We start from the raw sequence: 24,709 nt of genomic DNA, 5'->3' as shown, positions 1-24,709 counted from the left end.
ATGGTTATGGTAACTGTTTTCTACTTTTGTTGCCAGTTTCAATAGATTTTCAAGCAACTTCGTTTTGACATTACCAGTTACTGAGGGGTAGTTAAATTTTCGATACAGTTTAGATAGACGAGTGGCAGGTCGTGTCGTCGCTGATACTCTTACCAAAGATAAACTCAAGAATACAATGCCCCATACGATTCATTGAAAAATATTGGGTCAGTAATCATGAACCAGTTGGGTCAGTAATAATGTAATTTTATTGATCCTTCGTTAATAAGCGTCGACTAGTTCCAACAAAATGCCATGGAAACAAAACAAATTACGAAGGAATCAAACACATGTTCACATTCAGCACATAATGATTTTGTGTTTCAATTAACTTTAATGCTTCGTGGGATGAGGCACTAACGAACTAAATAAATTCTAAGCAATAATTCTAAGAAGTTTCTTATTTTAGGAATCACTGGATATGAAGCAAAATTGCCCAATATCGTTCATACTGTAAATTGACATTGTTTCAAACATAAACAATCATTGTCATAGTTGCGACGCATCTAGCAACCCGGCGCTTGTTGTTTTGCTTCAATAGACTGAAAATGACAGTGAACCGAGCTCACCGATGGGCATTCCTATTTAAATGATACTCAAGAACCCATCTTGAGTTTATCTTTGCTATTACGGCCTTCTGAAATATCTACCGAGATATTTGAAATTAAAAAGATTATTTTCGTCTAAGAGTGTATTACTTTCTAAAAACGGTGTTACTCCATACAGTAGGCTTAAAGATCCGAACCCATCCTTATCTACTGACAGCTGTCAACGCAGAAAGCAATCAAGCGCTTCTCCGTTGTACATCATAGGATCCCGTTTTGCTCGTTTGAGAGATCTTTTACAGCTAGCTGATAAGCTAATCTGCTAATTTTGAAGTGTATTTTTGGTTCAAAGTCTTGTTTCCAGGTAAGTTCGCCACACCTTGGTTATATCAGTTGTTATCGATGGACATATTGCACAGCTATTTTTGCTTCAAAAATTGATTCGGAGTTATTAAGTAACAAAAACTACATTTTTCTTCCGTCTATATTGACCCTGATGAATTGAATGGTTTTCATCGGCATCGGCACGGCAAATGACTTATTATTGCAACGGACTGGCATTTGTTATCAGTAGAGGTAAGTCGTATAACAGCGAGTAGACAAAAACACTACGATTTGGTCGCAGTAACTCAGAGATAACAAAAAACAATCGTCCTCGCGATCGACTGTGCAACACTGCAGTGCATTGGTGTCACTATTTGGAAGGTGATTTATCTGCAGTACATTAGTCATCCTTGATGGTGCAATGATTCGTTAAGAACAATCGCTACTACAGCGTAGAACAAATTAAAACCAAAAAAAAAACATCATCTGCGAAACGATCCATCGCAGCGAATTGGAGAAGCTCGCCTATTAACTGATTTACAGCGCTACGGTCAGTTCCTCCCTTCTGGGTAAGTGCTTTGTTGTAATGTTTTGTCTCGCCCGCGCCGCCAACAGTTTGGCATTGATTCGTTTGTAGAGGGTGGCAGCCTAGTTGTTGATGTCGTTAATTGATCGCGTCCTGTTTTTCATTCGTCGTTGACCGCACAGCACTTCGCTTGTGATTGGTTTTAGGGAAGATCTTTTCATTTTTTTCATTGCAAGCGCGCGTGTTTCGAATTATGCAACTGTCCCAGAGATGTCATTTCTGTTCAGGGTTACTGAAACGGTTACTCGGTAGGGTACAAACCATTGGTTTGTTGCTGAACACGGTCAATAAACGGAACTAGATTCAAAATCTATGGTTTATTCTGTTGTTTTGAATTGATTCATTTCTTTTGTTTTCAGATAAGCTTTTTGTACCGAATCACAATCGGTTGCAATGGGACAAACACTGTCCGAACCGGAAACATCGAAGGAATCGGCCTTCTGTCAGAACGACTACTACAAAGTAGGCTCTAGCTGCATGCAAGGATGGCGCATACACATGGAAGATTCACACACTCACATCCTGTCGCTGCCGGATGATCCGGGGACGGCCTTTTTTGCGGTATACGATGGTCACGGTGGTGCCAACATTGCACAGTACGCCGGTAAGCATCTGCACAAATTTGTCACACGAAGGCCCGAGTACGGAGACGACGTAAAGCATGCACTTCAGCGAGGATTTTTGGATGTTGACGAGGCCATGCTAAACGATGAATCGTTGAAGGAACAAATGGCTGGCTCAACTGCGGTTGCGGTTGTGGTCAAGAACGATCGGCTGTACTGTGCAAATGCAGGCGACTCGCGGGCGATCGCATGTGTGGGAGGCAAGCTGGACGTACTTTCGTTTGATCACAAACCGAACAATCCCAGCGAGCTGGAACGAATAAAACGAGCCGGAGGCTACGTAGAATACAATCGAGTCAATGGATATTTGGCTCTTTCGCGGGCGTTGGGCGATTTCAGCTTGAAGCGAAGCAATGACAAATTGCCGGAAGAACAAGTAGTGACAGCGTTCCCGGACGTCGAGGAACGGCAAATCAACGAGGATTGGGACTTTTTGGTGATTGCTTGCGACGGGATTTGGGACGTTCTGCCAAGTCAATCAGTGCTGGAGTTCGTACAAGCGGAGATCGCTCAAGGGATTTATCCACAGAATATTTGTGAAAATCTGATGACGCGCTGCCTCGCACCGGACTGCCAAATGGGTGGCATCGGAGGAGACAATATGACCGTAATTATCGTTTGTTTTCTACACGGACGTCCCTACGAGGATTTGGTAACGCGATGCAAGGAACACGTCACCGATATGAACCAGAAAATGGCCCAAATGTTTATCGATCACGAGTCTAGCTTTGTTCCGGAAACTTCCAGCACTAAAGTTTCTTCGCTAGAACCGGCCGAGGAAAGTTCGTCGCCGACATCGTCACCCGAACAATCCCCGAAAGCATCCGGTCGGTCGGCCGAGAAGGAATCGAGCACCGCCGAGTCTTCGCCGGACGAAGACGACACTAGCGAGGAGCTGGATTTGAAATAAGTACGGCTTAAGCGACTGTTGCTTTAAGTGTTCTATTTTTAAAATGCTCCCATGTTCTGTGGCTCCTTCCAAATTGTAAAATTTTGTAGGTTGTTATTGTCTATCTTGTTTCTGGAGTTACTGAGAAAAATTTTACGTTAGATGTCGTTTTTTGTGTAGGAAGGGAAAGTTCGTTTCGATTTCGATTGACCAGACTTTGGCTAGATTGGCACTCGATTTCGATAGGCAACTGTCGGGAATTAGTCTGTTTGATGTTTTCAGGATCAAATAAAACCTATTCTGCTATTTCCAAGATGTCGAAAGAAAAGATACAACAAATATCAAGGATGTAACAACCATTTCGTAGAAACTTGTGCTGGGTTCGTCCCATCGCTTCCCAAAATCCACCGATTGCGTATCAAACGGACTTTAGTTGAAAATGACGACTATGTAGATTACAAACTAGTGTTATCGTTCCATATATTTTGCAGCATGGTATACCTTTTTTATTGGCACCAACTTTGCTCCTAGACAATAGGACATCAATGGAGGTAGAAAGTAGTGTGAGTGGTTGAAGCTTTACTTTTTACTCAACTTAGGTATTTCCTTTAGATAATAACAGAATATACAAATATGCGAGCCAAAAAGAACTACGGAATATCGATACAAAGGACAAGATGCAATTAAAAAAAAATAAAAGAAAGAATACGCTTCTCTTTATACCTAGTAAAAAAACTGTAGTAGAACGATTTTTATTGTCGATGTTTACCTGTCGCAACTGAACGGGGGCGCAAGCCGAATCAAGCGGCTTAAGGAAAACGTAAAACTATACTGAAATAGTACTTTTTTAGAATATTCTTTCTTGTCGTTTTTAGTGATTGTCCTTTTACCCATAGTGATAAGCTTTGATATATCGAAAAGAGAAAATGTAAGATGGAGCTTGAGTGTAAGTGCGAATAAGCGATTTTTTTTTCTACACCTGGAAAAATCCTTTATACTTTGCTGCGTACTCATGAACCTTACCGTTAGATGTAATCGTACGTATGGACGAAGTCGGTGGAAACACTAGTAAACTGAGAAAAGAAATAGAGAAAAAATATCCTACTGTAGAAACGAATAACTTGACTAGTAGTAATAGGGTAGGCGTTCTTCTAACGGTGTGAGTTTAGGTGAACTCGCAAAGTTGACATGGAAATGTAATTTGGCTTTTTAGGAAAACGCCTTCGTAGAGCAGTCAGTTTCAGAGATATTTTCAAATAGAAATTTTCCAAAAATTAAACCCGTTGTTTTATTTGGGACGATGGTCTGATCACGTGTGTAAGGTTCCTTCGAGAATCGTCAAACCATACTACATGAACTACTTGCCTTCCCAAGCAACCAAAAGTTCAACAATTACGGAAACATACATTTCCTTGTTGCTTTGAAGTACACGTAGAACTTTTGAGGTTCGAGTTACGATGCGTTACTTTTAAGGAAGTTATAGACTGAGCAATTCCAGGAATGAGTGGACGAAAAAGTGACAAAATCAGAATCGACCCTCTCCGATTTGGATGAAACTTTGGACATGGCTTCAGTATGGCAAACCATAAGTTTTGAACCGATTGAGAGGCAATCCTACTCACGACTGATTTTTGAAAAGGGCGTATGTATTTTTGCATTTCACCAAAATTGCCTTTTTCGAATCGTAACTCAGAAACCGTTAATTGTACAAAAAGTTCAGAAAGAAGTTGCAGGGAATCGAATGGGCACTGTAAAAAAATATACACTGAAAAATTTTTTTGATTTTTTTTCTCAATAATTACAAAATAATCCGAAAAAGCATGGTTTTAATTTTTTTTTGATAATTTTTATTTTAAAGCTGTTATTAAAACCTAAAGATTGATGGCTATCCCATCTGTGCCTTTTGAAAAATTAAGAAGTTACAGCTAAAACAATCTACAGATGTATTAGAAATTTCAAGTTCTCGTTCAAAGATAATCATTTAAACAGTAGAATATTATTCTATAGGTTGAAGGCAATAAATTTGTTCATGATATCCTTTCTTCTAAAAGTAGCTGTTCTTGAGATTCAGTCGTGAGTCGGATTGACCTCTCAATCAGTTTAATACTTATGGTTTGCCATACTGAAGCCATGTGCAAAGTTTCATCCAAATCGGAGAAGGTCGTGTCTGATGATCTGCTAATCTTTTCTGGAATTGCTCAGGTGTTACGAAGTGTTATTTACGTCGCTCTTTTTCAAGTTATAGGTGTTATGAAACGTTACATGCATTGAGCATTTTTTTGAGCTATGACGTTACGAAGCGTTACATGTGTTACTTTTTTGTGAATCATAGGCGCTACTAAGCGTTACATGCATTAATTTTTAGTAAGTTTTAGACGTTACGAAGCGTTACATGCGTTACGTTTTTGCCTTTCTCTATAGAAAGGTATTAGAATTGCTGGAAAAACCGACTTTCGAACGGAGCCTCGGAGACCCATAGTGTTATATACCATTCGACTCAGTTCGACGAGATTGGAAAATGTCTGTGTGTGTGTGTATGTGTGTATGTGCACTTTTCGAAGATATTTAACTTTTGGTTCCAGATATGTGATGGTATATGTGACGTGACCGACAAAACACGTTGATTTTTACCGCTCTTATATATAAGGGTGCCAAAATTTTGGGATCACCTCTATTTTCGTTAAGCTCTTGTGCTCAAAAGTTTAAGCACTTCGAAAAAAGCCTTCATGCAAAATTTGAGCTAAATCGGACATGCGGAAGGGGTGCTGCCCGGTGGTAAGGTTTGACAATTTTCGATCTTGAAAAAGCAACATTGGGGGGAGTACATGAAATTTCCAAAATCGAACATTTTTTTGATGCCGAAACTTTTGACATTTTGATACTTTTTCTAAGTCCCAAAAAGTCGATTTAAAAAAAAATCGAGATGACACTAAATCTCTACGTTTCATGCAATTCTAAGCCTTTTGGCATCAAAATTTTTTTTCGATTTCGAAAATTTTTTTTTGGTTTCGATTATAGAGGTTTCAACCTTAAGGTCATTCGCCTCTTCGGGCCAGAAAAACTTTCTGACCCTATGTGCGGGGTTGGGATTTTCGAAAATTTCATGTACTCCCCGCTATGGGGATTTTTAAAGATATTTTAAAATTCCACTAAGTGGACTGAGAAGGGGTTTTTTTAGATTAGCATCACTGTTCTCATACAAATAGGAAACGCAAATGTCAAGCACTAGTTTGGAAACATGATGCTGACTGTGTGACATAAACACTGAAGCATGCTTTGTGAACTACTCGAATCAATCTAAATCAATTTGTGTCAAAGTTAGTATCCGAAATTATTTAATAAAAGTATGAAATATATTTTCATGAGACTGTTATGAAAGAAGAGAAAGGCACTATCACACCACTAGGTGGATTAAGAAGGGTTTTTTTAAAGTTATAGACGTTACGAAGCGTTACATGCCATACTATTTTGTAAGTAATAGACGTTACGAAGCGCTACATGCGTTACTTTTTTGTATGTTATAGACGTTACGGAGCGTTACATGCGCTACTTCCTGGTCAGTTAAAGGCGTTACGAAGCGTTACATGCGTTACCTTTTTGTAAGGTATTGCCGTTATGAAAAGTTACACGCGTTACTTTTTTGTAAGTTATAGACGTTACGAAGCGTTACATGCGTTACTTTTTTGTATGTTATAAACGTTACAGAGCGTTACATGCACTACTTTTTTGTAATACTGTTTTTCTTTGAGAAACACTGGTGGCGTGGATTGCTCTGGTTTTGCACTTTCGAGTAGAAATGCAATATTCTGGTGGTGTTTCATTGTCATTTCTGCTCGAAAGTGCAAAACCAAAGCAATCCACGCCACCAGTGCTTTTCAATGAAAAACGCTATAAGTTATAGACGTTACGAAGCTTCACATGCGTTACTTTTTTGTGAATCATAGGCACTACGAAGCGTTACATGCATTAATTTTTTGTAAGTTATAGACGTTACGAAGCGTTACATGCGTTACTTTTTTGTAAGCTATAGACGTTACGAAGCGCTAAATGCGTTACTTTTTTGTATGTTATAGACGTTATAGAGCGTTACATGCACTACTGTTTTGTAAGTTAAAGGCGTTACGAAGCGTTTCATGCGTTGCTTTTTTGTAGGTTATAGCCGTTACATGCGTTACTTTTTGTATGTTATAAACGTTGCAGAGCGTTACATGCACTACTTTTTGTAAGTTATAGACGTTACGAAGTGTTACATTCGTTACTTTTTTGTAAATTAGAGGCGTTACGAAGCGTTACCTACGTTAGATTTTAGTAAGTTATAGGCGGTACAAAGCGTTATTTTTATATTAGTTAAAAGCGTTACGAAGCGTTACGTGCGTTACTTTTTTGTGAATCATAGGCGCTACGAAGCGTTACATGCATTACTTTTTAGTGAGTTATAGGCGTTACGAAGCCTTAACTTTTTTGTAAGTTATGGGTGTTACGAAGCGTTGCATGCGTTACTTTTTAGTTTTAGCTGCATGCGTTACTTTTTAGTAAGTTTTAGGCGTTACGAATCGTTACTATTTGTAAGTTTAAGGCAGTACGAAGCGTTACTTTTTGTAAGTTACAGGTGTTACAAAACGTGACATGTGTTACTCTGTATAAGTTGTTGGTGTTACAAAGCGTTACATGCGTTAGTTTTTTGTGAGTTGTAGGCGTTACGTGAGTTACTCCTTTGAGAATCACAGGTTTTACGAAGTGTTACATACGTTACTGTTTAGTAAGTTTTAGGCGTTACGAATCGTAACTATTTGTAAGTTAAAGACTTTACGAAGCGTTACTTTTTGTAAGTTACAGGTGTTACAAAACGTGACATGTGTTACTCTGTATAAGTTGTTGGTGTTACAAAGCGTTAGTTTTCGTGAGTTGTAGGCGTTACATGCGTTACTCCTTTGTGAATCACAGCCTTTACGAAGTGTTACATGCGTTACTTTTTTGTAAGTTATAGGCGTGACGAAGCGTTTCATTCGTTGCTTTAAATAAGTTTTAGACGTTACGAAGCATTACATGCGTTGCTCTTTTTTTTTAGGTATTACAATTCGTTACATGCAAAATTTTTTTTGTAAGTTTCAGGTGTTACAAAACGTTACATGTGTTACATTTTTAAAAGGTGAAAGCGTTACGAGCCGTACATCCGTTACTTTTTTGTAAGTTTTGTGTGTTACGAAGAAATATATGTGTTACTTAGTTATAGGTGTTTAAAAACGTTACAAGAGTTTTGACATCCCAGTTATAACATTTTGAAGAGTCACTTATTTGCAAAATCTACTGGAAATGTCAAAATTATGAAATGATTGGAAATGATCCTACAACGACATGAAATACACAAATCCAACCAGCACGATGACATGTCTTATCGAAACGAAAGCTTGTATCGAATTTTGGACGGAAATGGAATCATTAGTTCTTTTCTTGATATTAGAGTAATTAGTAAATTGAAATGTTATTTCACATAATTCAAAGGTTTTCCAGAGGGAAGCGGCCCTGGCCCTCCCGAAATCAGTAACAGAAACGAAAAAAAAGTGGTCAAAACTTCACTGCCGATAAAACACGCAGTGACTGGTCCTACGAAGCGAAACAGAGTCAAAAACACATAAAATGGACACCGGGATAAAATGAATGATTCTGTCGCTGGATCCGCACATACTTATTTAGGGAAAAATGAAAGCTAGCGAACTTCGAGTACATGTTTCTCTGAATCCATTATGATACGCCAGAAAACAGAATAATTACCCGACAATAGACTGAAGTTAGCACGAGAGTTTCGAAGCGGCACGAGTGTCTCGAAGGGCGTCTCAATGGGACGGAAAGATCACAATGTCGGTTTTCTGGGTTCAAGTATTAGCGTGCATTAATGAAGTGATTGAAGACCGGAGTTGCTGTGAATTGGCCATGCATGAAGCACATGTATGGCATTATCACAAGTCTTGTGGATTGTTGTGCTATTTAAATATTTAGAAGGTTTTATACATGTAATACAGAAATAACATGACAGTAATCGTAGAGATATGTAAAACAATAATCTTTTCTCGGGCACAGTCACAAATTTTATTATAATACTCCTCAATGACAGTTCGAGTGGAAAAGTTTAAAGAGTCTGTTAAAAACTACTTACCTTGGTGCCGCTATCAAAAATTAATATTTGAACGATGAAAGCGAAATTATCGCACCACTAGGTGGATTAATAATACGTTTTTTAGAACCTGCTAGGTTTTGGCTGGTGACTCGAAATATATAAGAATATTAAAAAAAAGCATTTTATGAGATTCATGATAACTGATCGGGTCTCAGTGCAGGATTGACAAATATCAAATGAAATCGAATAGAAAAAAAGAAAGAAGAGCAAGACGTCACGTGACGAGAGAATGACGCAATTTCGCCTGCAAAATTTTGACAGTTGGCGGACAGTCTGCCGGTTGATTTTCAGTGATTTCACTGCCCACATGAAGGGAGACCCGATGACAAAAAAGAAGCGTTTCACGTGCAGCTGGAACAAGCCTATGATGGCTGCCCACGAAGATACGTAAAAATTGTCATCGGTGACATGAATGCCCAGGTAGGAAGGGAGGCAATGTAACCAACAGATCGAAAACCAAATCGACCACGTTTTGATCGACGGAAAATTTTTCTCGGACATCAACAATGTTCGCACCTACCGCAGTGCGACTATAGATTCGGACCACTACTTGGTTGCTGTATGCATGCGCTCAAAACTTTCGACGGTGGCTACCAAACGTCGAAACCGAACGTCGCGGTTTAACATCGCGGTTTAACATCGCGCGGCTCCGGGATGGTGGAGTAGCCCAAGATTACGTGCAGCAGTTGGCAGTGGCACTACCAACGTAAGAGCAGCTAGGTGCAGCTACTCTTGAAGATGACTGGAGAGACATCCGTTCTGCAATAGGTAGCACTGCATCAGCAACGCTAGGTACGGCTGCCCCGAACGTAAGGAACGACTGGTTCGACGACGAATGTGTTCGCGTAGAGGCCATGTGCCAAAGGTCGATATGTACAAGGACACCAACGGGGATCTTCTCACGAACGACTGTGAGGTGATCGAGAGGTGGCGACAGTATTTCGACGAGCACCTCAATGGGATGTGGCGGAATACGAAAGTGGCGGCGCGGTAACGAACTTGGGAACGCGTGCGGAGGACGATAGACTGCAGGTCTCAGACCTCCAAGAAGTCGAGGAGGAGGTAAGTCGGTTGAAAAATAATAAGACAGCTAGCGTTGACCAACTACCAAGCGAGCTACTAAAACACGGTGGTAATGCACTAGTGACAGCACTGCACTGGATCGTTACCAAGATCTGGGAGGATGAGATTTTACCGGAGGAATGGATGGAAGGAATCGTGTGTCCCATCTACATCGAGAACAGCTATGGAAATCATTCCGATCGAGAACAGCTATGGAAAATCATGCACGACTACGGATTTCCGGACAAACTGATACGATTGGTCAAGGCTACGATGGATCGAGTGATGTGCGTTGTTCGAGTATCGGGGATAAATTTGAGTCCCTTCGCAGAGGTCTACGGCAAGGTGTCTGCTATTCAACATTGCTTTGGAGGGTGTGATAAGAAGAGCGAGGATAGACACGAGTGGTACGATTTTCAGAAAGTCTGTCTAGCACGCAACTTTGAGAAGATGGAAGATACGTACATCGGACTAAAAGCTGAGGCCAAGCGGATCGGACTAGACATCAATGTGTCAAAGACAAAGTACATGAAAGGCAGGAGCTCGAGAGAAGATAACGTCAGCCACCCATTACGAGTTCTGATTGGTGGTGATGAAATCGAAATGGTCGACGAGTTCGTGTACTTGGGCTCACTGGTGACTGCCGATAATGACACCAGCAGAGAAATCCAGAGACGCATATTGTCCAAAAATCGTGCTTACTTTGGACTGCGGAGGACGCTTCGATCGAGCAAAATTCGCCGTCGTACAAAGTTAACTATCTACAAAACGCTGATTAGACCGGTTATCCTCTACGGGCACGAGTCCTGGACAATGCTTGCGGAGGATCAACGCGCACTAGGTGTTTTTGAACGGAAGGTATTGCGAACCATCTTCAGCGGAGTTCGGATGGAAGACGGTACGTGGAGAAGGCGAATGAACCATGAACTTCACCAGTTGCTGGGAGGACCAACCCTCATTCAAACGGCCAAGGTCAGCCGGTTACGGTGGGCCGGGCATGTTGTTAGAATGTCGGAGAACAACCCGGTTAAAATGATTCTCGATAATGATCCGACCGGTATAAGCAGAAGAGGCGCGCAGCGGGCAAGATGGATCGATCAAATTGAGGACGACCTGCGGAACCTTCGCAGCTACCGAGGCTGGCGGCGAACAGCCATGAACCGAGTTGAATGGAAACGCCTCCTGTATACAGCAGAGACCCGCGTGGTTTACGACTGAAATAGTAAGAGTAAGTAAGTATACTTGCAACTTGAGTGTAGAGTCGGTCCACCGTGTCAGCACATTTGAAGAAATTATCCTAGTTTTATATAAATAGTGAATAGAAATTAGAAAATTTACCCGGCATCTTCGAGCTTAAGCAGTGTGTCTAAAAATTATATTACTAAAAAATACTGATAATGATAAATATTGGAAAGGAAAAGTTTACAATGGGGGAAACTGCGGCTTGCGAATTAGAGCATTAAAGATACATTGACATGAATATGAACGAATTATGTAAATATGTTTAGAATTTGTTTTATTATTTATTTATACTACTTTTCGTATACATATGCTCGCACTGTCAAAACTTCAGTATAGCTTATTACAATACACGTTACAAACCTTCCCTAGCAACACTCATTATTCTAACAAATGCACGTAAACTACAAACTTATGGACATAATCCATCATACCCGATTTGTTGCCGAATGTGTGAGCAACTATTTTCAGTACGTAGATCTTTCCACGTTGAAGTTTCTTATTTCCGTACAGGTGAACAGCTCCTGATGTGTGCGAAGTCTTCTCCAATTTGAATATGTTTGCGTAGGTTCGTTCCAGGAAACTAAACGTGGTCTGCATCGTGTTATGTTGATACATTGGAATCGCCAATACCGCCAGTGGTTGCTTGGGAGAGAACACATTTATCGAAATCACCCTGTAGGTTAGTGTTTGTTCAATCTGGGCACCATCCTGACATATTTGACGAGGGTCATAACGACAGTCTTGATAACATTGACTGTAAGAAAAAGCATCTATCAATTGAGATTGGGGGACTAGTTATCGAAGGATTATTTACCCAAGTAGTTCATCTATTTCATATTCTTCGGGACAAGCGGCTGGAACACACACGTAGCTTCCTTTTGTATTCAAACACGACTGCCCTTCACTGCATTCGTCTTCTTTCATTGCACATTCGTCTAAATCTGATGTTCGAAAATAGATATGACATATTCATGATTGTTCAACGTTGACTTACCAACACATTTGTTTCCATCCAGCTGGTATCCTTCTGGGCAAATCATCTCATAGTTCATAATGCTGAATGCTGGCTGCTGACGTGCTCTCCTTTTGGAACATGTTCTATCATCGGCGGCAAGAGTAAACCCGGACGGACAAAAACAACTGTACCCACCTGGACTATTGACGCAATAATGCGAACAATCGTGAGTTTCCTCGCGGCATTCGTTCACATCAACACACTCATCGGATATCATTCGGTAGCCTGCCATGCAAAGGCATTCGTATCCACCCTGGTTATTAACGCATACTTGACCCTGTCCCACGCAAGTGTTTTCTTCGGTTTCGCATTCATTGACATCCACACACCTTCCGACCGTTCCGTTGTATACCATTCCCGCTAGGCAGTTGAACTCGATTGAATTACTAACTCCACCGAAGTTCAGATGGTATGCGGCAGTGTCATTTGACAGGTTAACGGTGTTTTTGAGGCTTACAACGATTTTGTGATTGCCGTCGTAATCCTCGTCAACTACATCCTCCACTGGGCCGTCGATATATTCTACCGGAGCGGCTTCAGCGAACTCAAAGTTACGAATGATTTTAAATTTTTGAGGTTCATCATCACTGTCGGCGTAATCTTCGGGATCGTCTTTCTCCTCCTCGGATGGATGCTTGGATTCGTACGTTAGAAGGGGAGAAAATTTTCGCTGAAAATAAGTAGTAATTAAAATGATTGAATTGAAAGCAAAAGCCTGATATCCAAAGACTAACTTTTAAGTCGCGACTCATGCTTTTGGTAAGCGCATCGTTGCGGCAAGATTTGCCAGAGCATTTTTCAATTTCAATATTTTCTCCTTCACATGACCGGCCGCCAGTTTTCGGTTCAGGGTTTGTACACGAGCGTTTTCTGTGTCGCAAGCCAACACCGCAGGTTTTACTACATTTGGACCACGGACCCCATTCGGACCAGCCGCCATCCACAATACATTCACGCTCTTTGCAGATCATGATTTCGCTTTCCGATCCCTTACAGGGCAAACCACCATTCCGAGGTGCTGGATTGGTACAACTTCTCCACCGAAGTGATCTTCCGAAACCACAAGTCTCGCTACATGGGCTCCATTTAGTCCATGGCGTCCATCCACCGTTGGTGGAGCAAAACTTTACACTGCAAACTTCCACTTCGTGCTCCTCTCCGATGCATGCTTTACCTCCCAACGAAGGTGCAGGACTGTCACACGTTCGATTGCGAGACCGTACTGATTTTAGCCCAGAATACTCGGTAACACAGTCCAAAGAGCAGCTACTCCATTTAGTCCACGTGCTCCAACCACCGTTGACAGGGCACGGAAGCATTTCACAGTTTTTCACCTGAACGTTCTCACCCACGCAGTTGTACTGGCTACCCTGAGCTGGCGAACCGCTCTGCAGTAGACAGATACGCGAGCGGAACCGTGTTCCCTTACCGCAACTGGAACTACACGCACTCCACTCGCCCCACGGTGACCAACTCACGGGAACTAGAAAGGAAATTTTTATTTTACCACTCACTGTGAAATTGAAAATCATCTTCCTACCTTCAACGGAGACAACAAACTCCCGACTAACTTGACCGTGTAGGTTACGCCCCACGCATTTGTATTCGCCACCATTTGACGACTGTGCGCTGGAAATTCTCAAAATTTGACCATTCGCCGCCAGGAAAAGACCAACTTCCTGACCGCTCAGAACAGTACCATTCTTAGTCCAGAAAACTTCCGCTTCCGGTACACCAAGAACCTCACAATTCATATCGAGACTATGGTGTAGCAGCACCGTCGGTTTCGTCGCATATTCAATATTTTTGAACCATGGTGGCGTTTGAACAACCACATGGAACAGTTTCTGAGCCGAGCCAGCAGTATTGTTTACGTAGCACGAGTAGGTCGATGTTGATTCGATGTTGTACAGTTCCAAAACAGGTTCTCTGTTAGGTAGTTGCTCGTTGAGTTTCTCGTCCAAATAAACCACTTTAGTCCAGAATATTTCGGGAGTAGGATTACCTAGACTAGCACAATCCAACGTCACATTATCACCCTTGAGAATGGAAATCTCCTCCTGTTCCGGTTCATCAGCTGCTGCTTCGTTATCACTGAAAACTACGCTGTTGATCATCGTCGGAGGGATGAGAATACTTACGGAGAACGATAGTTCCTGTTTGCCTACAGAGTTTTCACCTAGACACGTGTAGTTTCCTTGATCTTTGCGATTGGTCGACGAAAGAAACAGTGTCTGACCGTTGAACTTGATCGGTTTGGAATTGCGAGACCAGCTAAGAGTAGGCTTGGGATGTCCCGCGATCGGACAGTGCAAATATAATGGAAGTCCCTCTAGGATCGAAAAGTTTGGCCCGGTTTTCAGTTTGTTCAACTGGATGAATGGTGCGACCAATACTGCAACCTTGGATTGACGATCGTCATGACCGACGGCATTTTGAGCCAGGCATAAATATTTGCCGCCAGAGTTTACTGTAGCACTCGGCTCATGTAGCCTCAACTCTATCTCGAATGGTGATATCTTCGTCGCAGTGAACTGTTGCGATTGTAGAGTGTAGACTTTTCCTTTCACTCGATAGGTCTTGTCGAAAGCCATAGAATCGAGATCCAGATCAGAAGTTGATGCCATAACTTCTCCTCGATGAATAATGCTTACAACTGGCAAAGGGTTTCCAACTGCTTTACAATCCATGCTTAAGGAAGATCCGGCAATCACCGTGTGATTCTCCGGGAAGGATGTAATCTCGGCTGGTTCTGAAGTATTTGGATAATCACCGATCATTCGATACAACCCTACGAAATGATACTTACGATACACAGTAACCTGAAACTTTTTTTCATCTGTTCCAAAGATATTTTCTGCCTCACATGTGTACAGTCCAGAATCCTGAGGTTGAATAGCAACGAACTCCAAAAACTCGTTAAACTCATCAAGAATAGTACTGAAAGGTAAAAAAAATAGAACGGAAAATTGTATAGCCATAACACTCACTTACTTGTCTTTCATCCATTGAATGTTGGCCGCGGGATTAGCACGCATCGTACATTCCAGCTGAAGGTCGTCATCCTTAAACACCTCGATGTGATTCATTGCGTCACCCCAGTGCCTTGGTGACATCATGACATCCAATCTGTAAACTTTTCGTGCATTTCCCAGTTCATTCTCGGCTACACATGTGTACAATCCGTTGTGATGCGTATCCACCTCTTCCACAATCAGCTCACTGCTTTGTGTAAGAACCGAGTCATCTTTTCTCCAGTGTACGGCCGGTTTTGGAGTGCCACTTGCGTGACAAACTAGATGCAGCTCCTCGCCACTTTGTAGATTTACTTCCGCTACAGTTTCCGCAGTTGACGAGTCGATCAGATCAACTTCATCGCTGTCGTCAACCAGATGGATTTGTTCGATCCGGGGAGGTGAAAGAATTCCTACTACGAATGAATGATTATTTCGACCGGCAGGATTGGCGACAAAACAAGTGTAAGTTCCTTCGTGTACTCGACGGAGTCGTTCGATTAGGAGAATGTTTTCTACTAATCGTATATCCGTCATATCAAAATAGTTCTCTAAATTACGTTCATTTAGCTGCCATATGAGATTATCATAGTTATCGAATGGACAAACAAGTTCAAGAGAGGCATTTAGTTTAGCTTGGAAAGTGGGTTGAGCTGTCGATGTATTCGAGGTTCTACTCGGTGGAGCAAGAGCTGTTATTTCAGTTGAGCGCGTGTCAACGCCCTCTTCGTTTTCCAGAGTACAAGTATAATTGCCATTGACATTCGGATCAAAGGTAACTGTCAAGGTTGTATTTGTTGTCATTGGAATGTTGTTCTTACTCCAAGAAGCGCGTGGTGGAGGGTTTCCGTCACCGATACAATTCAACTGGATTTCCTCGTTGGGAAGTAGCAAAATGCGCTCCGGAAGATTAATAGATACTCTAGGAGGTTCTACGGAAATTGGAGTTTACTGATTGAATTTGTAGACGATTATGTTCAAGTGATACCTTTTACAGTCAGATAAAACACTTTTTGAATGTTTCCCAAAGAGTTTTCGGCATTGCACACGTAAATTCCCTGTGTATTTCTTGCTGCATTTTCAATAAAAATTCCAGTTTCGATGATTTTAAAACTCGATGACTCATTAATCGGTAGATCGTTGTAAGTCCAGCTAATATTTGGCTGAAGAAAGCGTTAAAAAGATAAGTATTTTTGTTTTCTGAATTACTATAAAAACATCCTTACTTTCGGAAATCCATTGGCACCACACTCCAAGCTTATATTTTTGCCATCCGAGACTGATATGACTGTATCCTCCGGAGGTCCCAGAACGAACTGTGGTTTGCCATACACTAAAACCGTAGTGTTTGCTGACAGATGACCAAAAGTGTTCTTCGCGTGACACTCAAAAATTCCAGAATATTCCAGTGTGGCTTCAAAGGGCAGATTTTTTGATAGCGGTTGGTTATTGAAGTACCACGAAACTTCCGGTTCAGGAATTCCAGAAGCCTGACAATCTAGTGATAAAGATTCTCCAACCTGAACGTTGGCGGAAAATGGGGGAGGAATTGTGAAACGTGGATAACTGCCATATTGCAACGAATGTTCACTTGAAGTATTTCCCATAGGATTCGTTGCTATACATTGATATGTTCCGACATAAACTGGTCCAAACATCCCATTGAACTGAATTGTTTTGTTATCGTTCGTCAGCGTAAAACGATGATCTTGATCAACGACTCTTCCGTTGAAGAGCCACTGAATTTGGGGCTCGGGAAGCCCTATAGCGTCACACGTGAGTTGACGTACAGATTCTTCCAACGTGATGTTTTCCCCGATCCGAGGAATATCGTCAACCAGAACAGCTTCAATTGAAGAGGGTTGCATCAACCGAACTTCCAAAACGATGCTATCAGCTCCATGCGCGTTAGATAGAATGCAGCTATAGCTACCTTGATTTGCCAAACTGAAATTCTTAATCGTTAACTGGTATTGAACGGCGTTACGAGTCTGATCGACGTTTAGATTTACTTGAGCATTATCTCGTAAATCGTACGGGCTACTTTCAAAAATGAACTGATCGCTAGTCCATATATATTCGCTCAATGGTTGACAAAGATCACACGAGCAGTTAAAAGTCACCGTGTCACCTGGTTGTACGTAGATGGTAGTATCGTCTGGCTTCGGAATTTTAGGCGGCTCTACAAATATGATTCGTAACAAGACAGTAATTTAGCGGCGTACAAACTTACCATTAGCTTCACCCAGCACCATGATTGACCTTCTCGCCGACCCGTGACGATTTCTGCCTTCGCAAACATACCAACCCTCGACCTCGGGTGTTACTTTGGGAATTATAAGCTTGTTTCCTGTTTCCTTAAGTGAAACGTCTTCTTGGTCATCCAGCATTCGATAGCTCCATATAGTCGTAGGCGGGGGATATCCTTCTAAACCACACTCCAAAGCCAAAGGTTGACCGTAGGCAGACGTTGCCATGTCAGAGAGCTGCCTCGACAATTTTGGGGCATATTCTATGGTAACATTCGTCGAATCCCAAATGATCCTTCCTTCTAACTCCACTCGACATTCATACGTGCCGGCATGTTTGTCAGTTAAATTATATAACTCCAAGTATTCCTTACCAATAGAAGAAACTATATTATTTCCATTATGACTCCAAACTTTCTTAGCACCAGAGTCAACATTCTTCGTAATGCAACGTAGTGCAATGAGCGCCTCGTGTTCGTATGCCACAATATCTTTTGGATAGACTCCAACAACCGGTTCCGGACGAGGCTTCACTTTGACCATGGCAAGTATCTGCTGTTCACCTATGTTGTTCTTAGCGTAACAAGTGTAGCGACCTGACTGTCTTGTCGTTACATTTGACAGTTGAAGCTTGAGCGACCCTGTAGATCTGTTGAATAGTCAATCAGTCAGGGTTTTGCCAATGTGAATCAGAATACTTACTCAATCTTGGTTTCCGCCAGTACCCGGTTGATTCGCTTCCACTGTACAACGGCTGGCGACCGCGATTCTACATGGCAGTTAATTTCGATACTGTCACCTTCGAGTAACTCAGCGTCGGTTAGATCTAGCGATAGCTCCGGTGCACTTAATCCAGCCGCTTGGATGGCAGTGGAAATCAGACGCGCTAGAGGATTCCCATTTGCGTCTTGACCACTAACAGAAATTTTAAACTTTTGCCTGGGAGCTTTGAATGCAGGTGTGAGAAATACGGGCGAGGAGTCTTCTAGAAGGGTTTTTTCCAGAGGTAAAGTAAATTTGAACGACGTATCGTCCGGTCCATTATGGCCATGGGAGTCAATTGTAACGTTGGTTAGGTTCTGAATAAGGTTGGGTTGGGATGGTTGAACCGTTAGGATGTTGTCCGCATTGAGAACTGGTTGATGGGACAGTGTAGCGATTGATGTTGGCTTGGTTTGAGAAAACCCAAACCTAAACTTTACATCACTATTTCCAGATAACCGGACGGAATGGGGTGAGCTGGAACCTGCCTTTATATTCCACTTTCCAGGTAAAGGTTCAACTACGTTCACTACTTTGATGTTCTCCAAGTCTAGTACAGCTCTGGAGCTATTGTAGAGAACATCCTGCGGGTCTATGATTTCGATATTAGGTCGATAGCCGGCCACACTAACACTAAACTCTTTCAGTGTGTTGTCCACGTTCAGATCGATATCGTGTGTTTCAGCTATTCCTGAATCGACCGATTTTAACGGAACGTGATCTACATTCAGCGTACCTTTGATACTACGTAGTACTTGCTCGATCTGATCTTTTTTAAGGTCGAAAATTTCGCCATTACTAGCCGCTGCGATATCACTCATAACTGTATGGCCTGGGGTGCTCTTCCCGTCACAGAACCCAGTGAGAAGAAAAGATATCGATAATTGTTTCTGTTGAACCAATCGTAGAACTTTATCATTCAGTTTGAAATCCTTCGCGGTGGCATCAGTGAAAACGTATACAAACGAATTCGGGAGAGCGGCTGCAGCTGCTTCGGAAATAGCGGCTAATGCTGCCTCTGGACAGTCACCTCCTCCGTATATCTGCAGGTTTTCAAGTGCTTGTAGTAACTCATCTTTATTTCGCGTAACTAATCGTGGACCAACTTGGGGATCTCGAAATGGTACGAATACGTAGTTGTAAATCGGATTACTTTTCAAGTGAGTAATTTCATCAATAATAAGCTTCGCACCATCGCGTAGCTGTTTCAAATCGTCTAACATTGATCCGGTTGCATCAAAAACAATCACCAGACTGCGCTGCCCTTCAGCAGGAGCTTCGTAGCTTTTGCGAATACTAGAAAGTTTTTCGCTTAATTTTGGTATTAAAATATTTGTAATCTTTGGAGTTTGCGATCCGTCAGAAACCAAAGATTCCGCCTCGATCATATCAGTTGGTATAACTTCATCATACGAAACGGTAGACTTCTCGTTCTGTTCCAAAATTCTCGGCAATCCATCAACCAGCCTGTCGGAAACAGGTCTCAACACATCCTGCAGTTTCAACTTTAACTCATCCGTTTCGTTCTTTTCCTTCAACAGTCCAAACAATTGCAATATCTCACGTGACACTGATTTTCTTCGCAAAACTTCAATAATGTCGTCATCCAGAGTTGTTCCATCCGCCTGCATTCCATCGTTATCAGCATAGTATTCGCCGCTTCCAGTGTCGGCAAACGAAACAAGCTCCCGAGAACTTTGGCCCTCACCAAACAACGATACCTCCGTTGCGCCTTTATCGTCATCGTCTAAGCCGTCAATCATTTCTACGCTCAGAGGCTCCGCCGAATCCACCGAAGCAAACAGCTGTTCGTCATCTTCCGCCACAGTTGTCTTATCATTTGACTCATAATTGTTATTACCGCTAATGGCAATCCTTGAATGAAGTGCCGTTTCTATCGTGCCCCGAGGGTTGACCTCTATCGCAGTCTTTGTTTTGATCTGGTCAAGCTTTCCACTTAATAGCAGCTTCCAGAGTTCATCGTTATCTGCGGCGTTACTACCGTCCGCGCTAATTATTGCAAAGTATGCGATTAAAAGTGCTAGAATAAGATGATTTATACGCATGATTGAATTGAAAATTTTTATAATCCCAGGAAATTTATGGCTTTTTGGCTATAGGGTGGCCGAAATTTTGAAAATTCTCACTGAACAACGAAGTAAATCAGCGTGGCGGAAACTATTCTCATCTCGTTCGTGAATAAAACTGATATCTTGAAATATTTCACAAAGCATGCCCATCAACTGGGCCTACGCTATCGATTCCTTTGAAATTGTCACAAAACTCACAACACGTGCTCAGTACCAACGAGTTTCACAACTGTAGATTGAGATTTTGAAGAATAAAATCACATTCAAACACACGGATCTCGAACGCGAACAGCGCGCAGCAAATCGATCGATCGTCCGAACTTATCAGCAGCGGCTTCAGAAATGAAGATCACAGCTGTCCGTGGTGAACCGCTGAATTTGAAAAATACAATTAGACAGATGGCGCAATAATCGGAAAGAATATCTAGCTCACGAAGCATAACAGTGCACGAGAGATTGTGAGAGAGAGAAAATAAAAAGCACGTGTACCTGACTCTCATGAAATAAAATTCTCACGATGGTTTCTCTGTTTACATATATTGAGCGATCAATTGATTCTCAAAATAAGTCTGGAACAAGTATCGAATGTGAAGTATATCCCATATAAAAATCTGCAATGAAATGTATCTTACAAACTTTGAAAGTACTTATTGCTTTACTACAAAACTAATCATTCAACAATAAAGCTCGATGCACATAAGAAAAGTTCCCAAGTGCAAATGACAGTTTTACTGTATCTTTCAATTATTACGGCAAATTCCAGACATTTTACCAGTATATCTCCGGAACCAGAAGTCACAGCCATTTGATCTTTGAACTTGATCAATGGCTTTTAAACTAGCCTAAGTTTGTGAAAATCGGTCAAACCATCGCTAAGAAAAGTGAGTGAGATCCATTTTGGAATATATGACCACTATTTCCGGAACCGGAGACCGGGAACCAGGATAGCCGGAATCGGTTTGTTTAGTTGCCTACTGATAATGGTAATCGATTTGGATAGTTTTGAAACCAGTTTATACATTTTTTACGGTTTTTGTTTCGCCGGTTTAAGTGACGGTGTACAACATTGAACACACTTTACCCTATAACTTCGGAACCGGAAGTTGGATTCGTATGAAATTCAGGACCTTTGTATGGGACCATAAGATCTTTTATTTGAATTTAAGTTGTGGAAATCGGTCAAACCATTGCTAAGAAAAGTGAGTGAGATACATTTTGGACTATATTACCAATATTTTTGATGCTTACGGAACAGGAGGCTGGGAACCAGGATAGCCGGAATCGGTTTGTTTAGTTGCCTACTGATAATGGCTATTGGTTTGTGTAGTTTTGAGACCAGTTTAGAAATTTTATTACGGTTTTTGTTTCGCCGGTTTAAGTGCAATGCACAATATTTAACACACTTTATTATATAACTCCGGAACCGGAAGTCGGATCCGGATGAAATTCAGGAATTCCGTATGGGACCACGAGACCATTCATTTGAATCTAAGTTTGTCAAAATCGGCTCTGCCATCTCCGAAAAAATTTAGTGAGATTATTTGACACATTCACACACACTCATACAAAAACACACACACACAGACATTGCTCAGCACGATGAACTAAGTCGAATGGTATATGATACTTGGCCCTCCGGGTCAATTTTTACTAGTCGGTTTTTCAAGTGATTGCATAACCTTTCTATATGAGAAAGGTAGAATCTAAAACTGGCCTTAAAAAGACTAACCATGTGGAAAAAGTTGTAAAATAGAATCGACGACTAGAGTGGTTTTTTCAAACAATAGTTTCTAATACGCATAACATGAAAAAAACCCATAAAAGCTACTTCTATTTTTTTCTCGATAATTTTTGTTTTATTAAGAGAATTATGTATTCTGAAGACTATGTACCTTACAGCAATTATAATCGCTTTGTTTCAAAACTTTTCAATGTCTCTCTTTCTTTTTATATGCGAAAGTCACAGAACCGCTAATGCGCACTTCTAGGCTCTTTTTCAAAACATTCAGGGGTCCTCATTTCAACTTTCGCTTTGGAAATTAACTTGATTTGCCAAATGTTTACACAATATATATATTTTAACCAAATAGTCTATTAATCTTTTTACAAATCTCTTTGAAATAATGTTAATTGCAACAGTGATAATCCAAGGATAATGTAAACAAAGAGAGTCACTTAATCGCAGATAGCTATCTTTTACTCGAATGAAGTATTATGATCTGTCAAAAGGAAGGCTCAAATTATAAATAATCAAGAGTCGGAATTCAAAATATCGATCAGTCGAAAATGTAATTATACGATTGTTGATCCTGCAATATATCAACTATGGATATTACATAGTTGTGTAAGTATTATAATAAAAACCTATTCATTTAAGTCTATTACTGAAAAATCTAATTGCTTACAGCTACTGAAGCCGTCACTATACTCAAACAAAAAGTAAACATGATGGCACACTGAGGATAGTGTACATAAGAAAATCATAAGTGGAATCTTATGATTGGGTTGAGTTTTATGTTTTCAACCATTTCATTGCTGCATATGTTTTTTTACATATCAATTTAAGTTCGAGTTGTATACGATACACGTGTACATTTCACATGACAGCACAATAAAATTTAATATTCCATCTTGCGAGAAAAAAAAAATCAGATGAAGTGAACTAAACAGGTTGAAAATGGCTTCCGCAGATGAATTACTTCAAGATCTTACGATTCGGGCTAGTGCGTTACAAATATTAATATATTACTAATCTATTCAATCCGTGGTACATTCAATTCGAAGGAAATATTACTTACAGAATGCGGAGTGGACATACTACTCACTTACTTAAATGGTGCACATCTCGTCTCCGGAACATAACCGAACGAGTTGTAGATTTCCAGATACTCGACCGCCGTTATCCAGTCGCTCTGTACTCCTCTGCACTCACATTTTCCTCAATTGCACGCGCCAGGGAGAGCGAGATCTGCACCGCAATCGACGATCTTTTCTAGGTTCTCTGCTGAGGATCACATAGGCCATTTTATCTTCCTGCATTCTTGCTACATGTCCAGTCCATGCCATGTTTTATAATTCATCCGTAGAAAGTCCTATTAGCAGATTGGAACATGTTCGTTGTTACATTTGGAATGTAATTTTGAGTTAGCGCAGCCGTAATGTAAAAAATGGGTGATATAAGTTATATATAATCCTGTAAATATAAACCTGTTTTAATCTACCTAGTGGTGTAATGATGCCATTATCATATTACTCATAACATCACAAATATTACTGTGGAATTCGCTAAAACAACTAATCATTGAATAGAAATAGGAAAGTTTGTTCGGACCTAATCTAACAAACTCTACAAATCTTGTTTACCCTGTAGTTCCGGAACCGGAAGTAGTATCTACAAAAATTTTAGGAATTCTGTAAGAAACTGTAAGACTTTTCCTTTGAACCTATAAGTTTGTGAATATCGATGTGGCCATCTTGAAAGAAAGCAAGTGAGACCCTTTTGTAGTTTTAATCACCATTTCCAATTCTTCCAAAACCGGATTCAGATGACCGGTATAGCCGATGTTGGTTTGTTTGCCAGCAACAAATATAACCTACAAATTGGAACAGTTTTGAACCTAGTTAAACCTAGACTTACTATCTCATGCTTTATTTCGATTAAACCAATTAGACGAAATCTAATTATTATTTCGGTCGACCGTCTCGATTTCTTCATAGCGTGTACGAAATAGAACAAAGCCGCATCGTTCGTTTTTTGTTTTCTTTTTCTTTCGGTGCTGTACATATTGTCAATCTATATGATGATTTGAAAACATTGACACTCATCGCCTTGTAACTGCGGAACCGGATGAAATTTCACAGTATTTTTAAAGATATTATGAGCTTCAATTCAAATCTTGATTTATGAGCATCGCAGAGAAATTGAAGTGAGTACTATTTTTGGAGTTATTCTTCACCACTTTCGGTGCTTCCGGAACAGGAAAAGGAGGGACCAGTAGTGCCGAAATAAATTTTTATGCCCACAAACTAACAAGCTCTGCAAACTACAATAATTTATCAGACAGTTTTATGGGATTTGTACCTGTTTTTGACCA

General features: G+C 40.9%; 2 protein-coding genes and 1 long non-coding RNA gene across 5 annotated transcripts; 2 read left to right on the top strand and 1 right to left on the bottom strand.

The window, feature by feature from the left end:
• The first annotated feature begins 795 nt into the window (after nt 1–795).
• Nucleotides 796–4,285, top strand: LOC131429806 (probable protein phosphatase 2C T23F11.1). Of its 3 annotated transcripts, none has more exons than XM_058594179.1 (3): nt 796–948; nt 1,159–1,477; nt 1,854–4,285. In XM_058594179.1, exon 3 carries the CDS (start codon nt 1,888–1,890, stop codon nt 3,025–3,027), a length of 1,140 nt encoding a protein of 379 aa, XP_058450162.1. In that variant the 5' UTR covers nt 796–948; nt 1,159–1,477; nt 1,854–1,887; the 3' UTR covers nt 3,028–4,285. The 3 variants fall into 3 exon arrangements, with proteins under 3 accessions (XP_058450162.1, XP_058450163.1, XP_058450164.1); XM_058594180.1 differs by having other exon boundaries at nt 1,156–1,477; XM_058594181.1 differs by lacking the exons at nt 796–948; nt 1,159–1,477 and adding an exon at nt 1,534–1,742.
• A 7,448-nt stretch (nt 4,286–11,733) lies between these two features.
• LOC131430185 (hemicentin-1-like) lies at nt 11,734–20,939 on the bottom strand. Its single transcript, XM_058594918.1, has 11 exons — nt 18,466–20,939; nt 17,748–18,412; nt 16,741–17,696; nt 16,503–16,677; nt 15,495–16,446; nt 15,310–15,440; nt 14,041–15,252; nt 13,235–13,983; nt 12,480–13,170; nt 12,300–12,426; nt 11,734–12,239 (listed from the first exon to the last, which is right to left on the bottom strand). The coding sequence occupies exons 1-11, from the start codon at nt 20,589–20,591 to the stop codon at nt 11,864–11,866; spliced, it is 8,160 nt and encodes a 2,719-aa protein (XP_058450901.1). The 5' UTR covers nt 20,592–20,939; the 3' UTR covers nt 11,734–11,863.
• A 1,666-nt stretch (nt 20,940–22,605) lies between these two features.
• On the top strand, nt 22,606–23,815 carry LOC131429467 (uncharacterized). The gene is made up of 2 exons (XR_009229431.1): nt 22,606–22,959; nt 23,023–23,815. It is a non-coding gene; the product is annotated as an uncharacterized LOC131429467 (long non-coding RNA).
• The last annotated feature ends 894 nt before the right edge of the window (nt 23,816–24,709 follow it).

Source organism: Malaya genurostris, chromosome 2, assembly GCF_030247185.1.
Source record: "Malaya genurostris strain Urasoe2022 chromosome 2, Malgen_1.1, whole genome shotgun sequence".
Lineage (NCBI taxonomy): Eukaryota > Metazoa > Arthropoda > Insecta > Diptera > Culicidae > Malaya > Malaya genurostris.
Note: the sequence above shows the minus strand (reverse complement) of the source record. Positions and strands in the feature narration are given on the sequence as shown.

Bases quoted from the DNA above. Each gene is read 5' to 3' on its own strand.
- LOC131429806 (XM_058594179.1), top strand. From the start codon at position 1,888: ATGGGACAAACACTGTCCGAACCGGAAACATCGAAGGAATCGGCCTTC.
- LOC131430185 (XM_058594918.1), bottom strand. From the start codon at position 20,591: ATGCGTATAAATCATCTTATTCTAGCACTTTTAATCGCATACTTTGCA. The intron at 13,984-14,040 runs GTAGGAAGATGA...TTTCCTTTCTAG, and splicing joins GTTTGTTGTCTCCGTTGAAG to TTCCCGTGAGTTGGTCACCG. The intron at 13,171-13,234 runs GTTAGTCTTTGG...ACTTATTTTCAG, and splicing joins GCATGAGTCGCGACTTAAAA to CGAAAATTTTCTCCCCTTCT.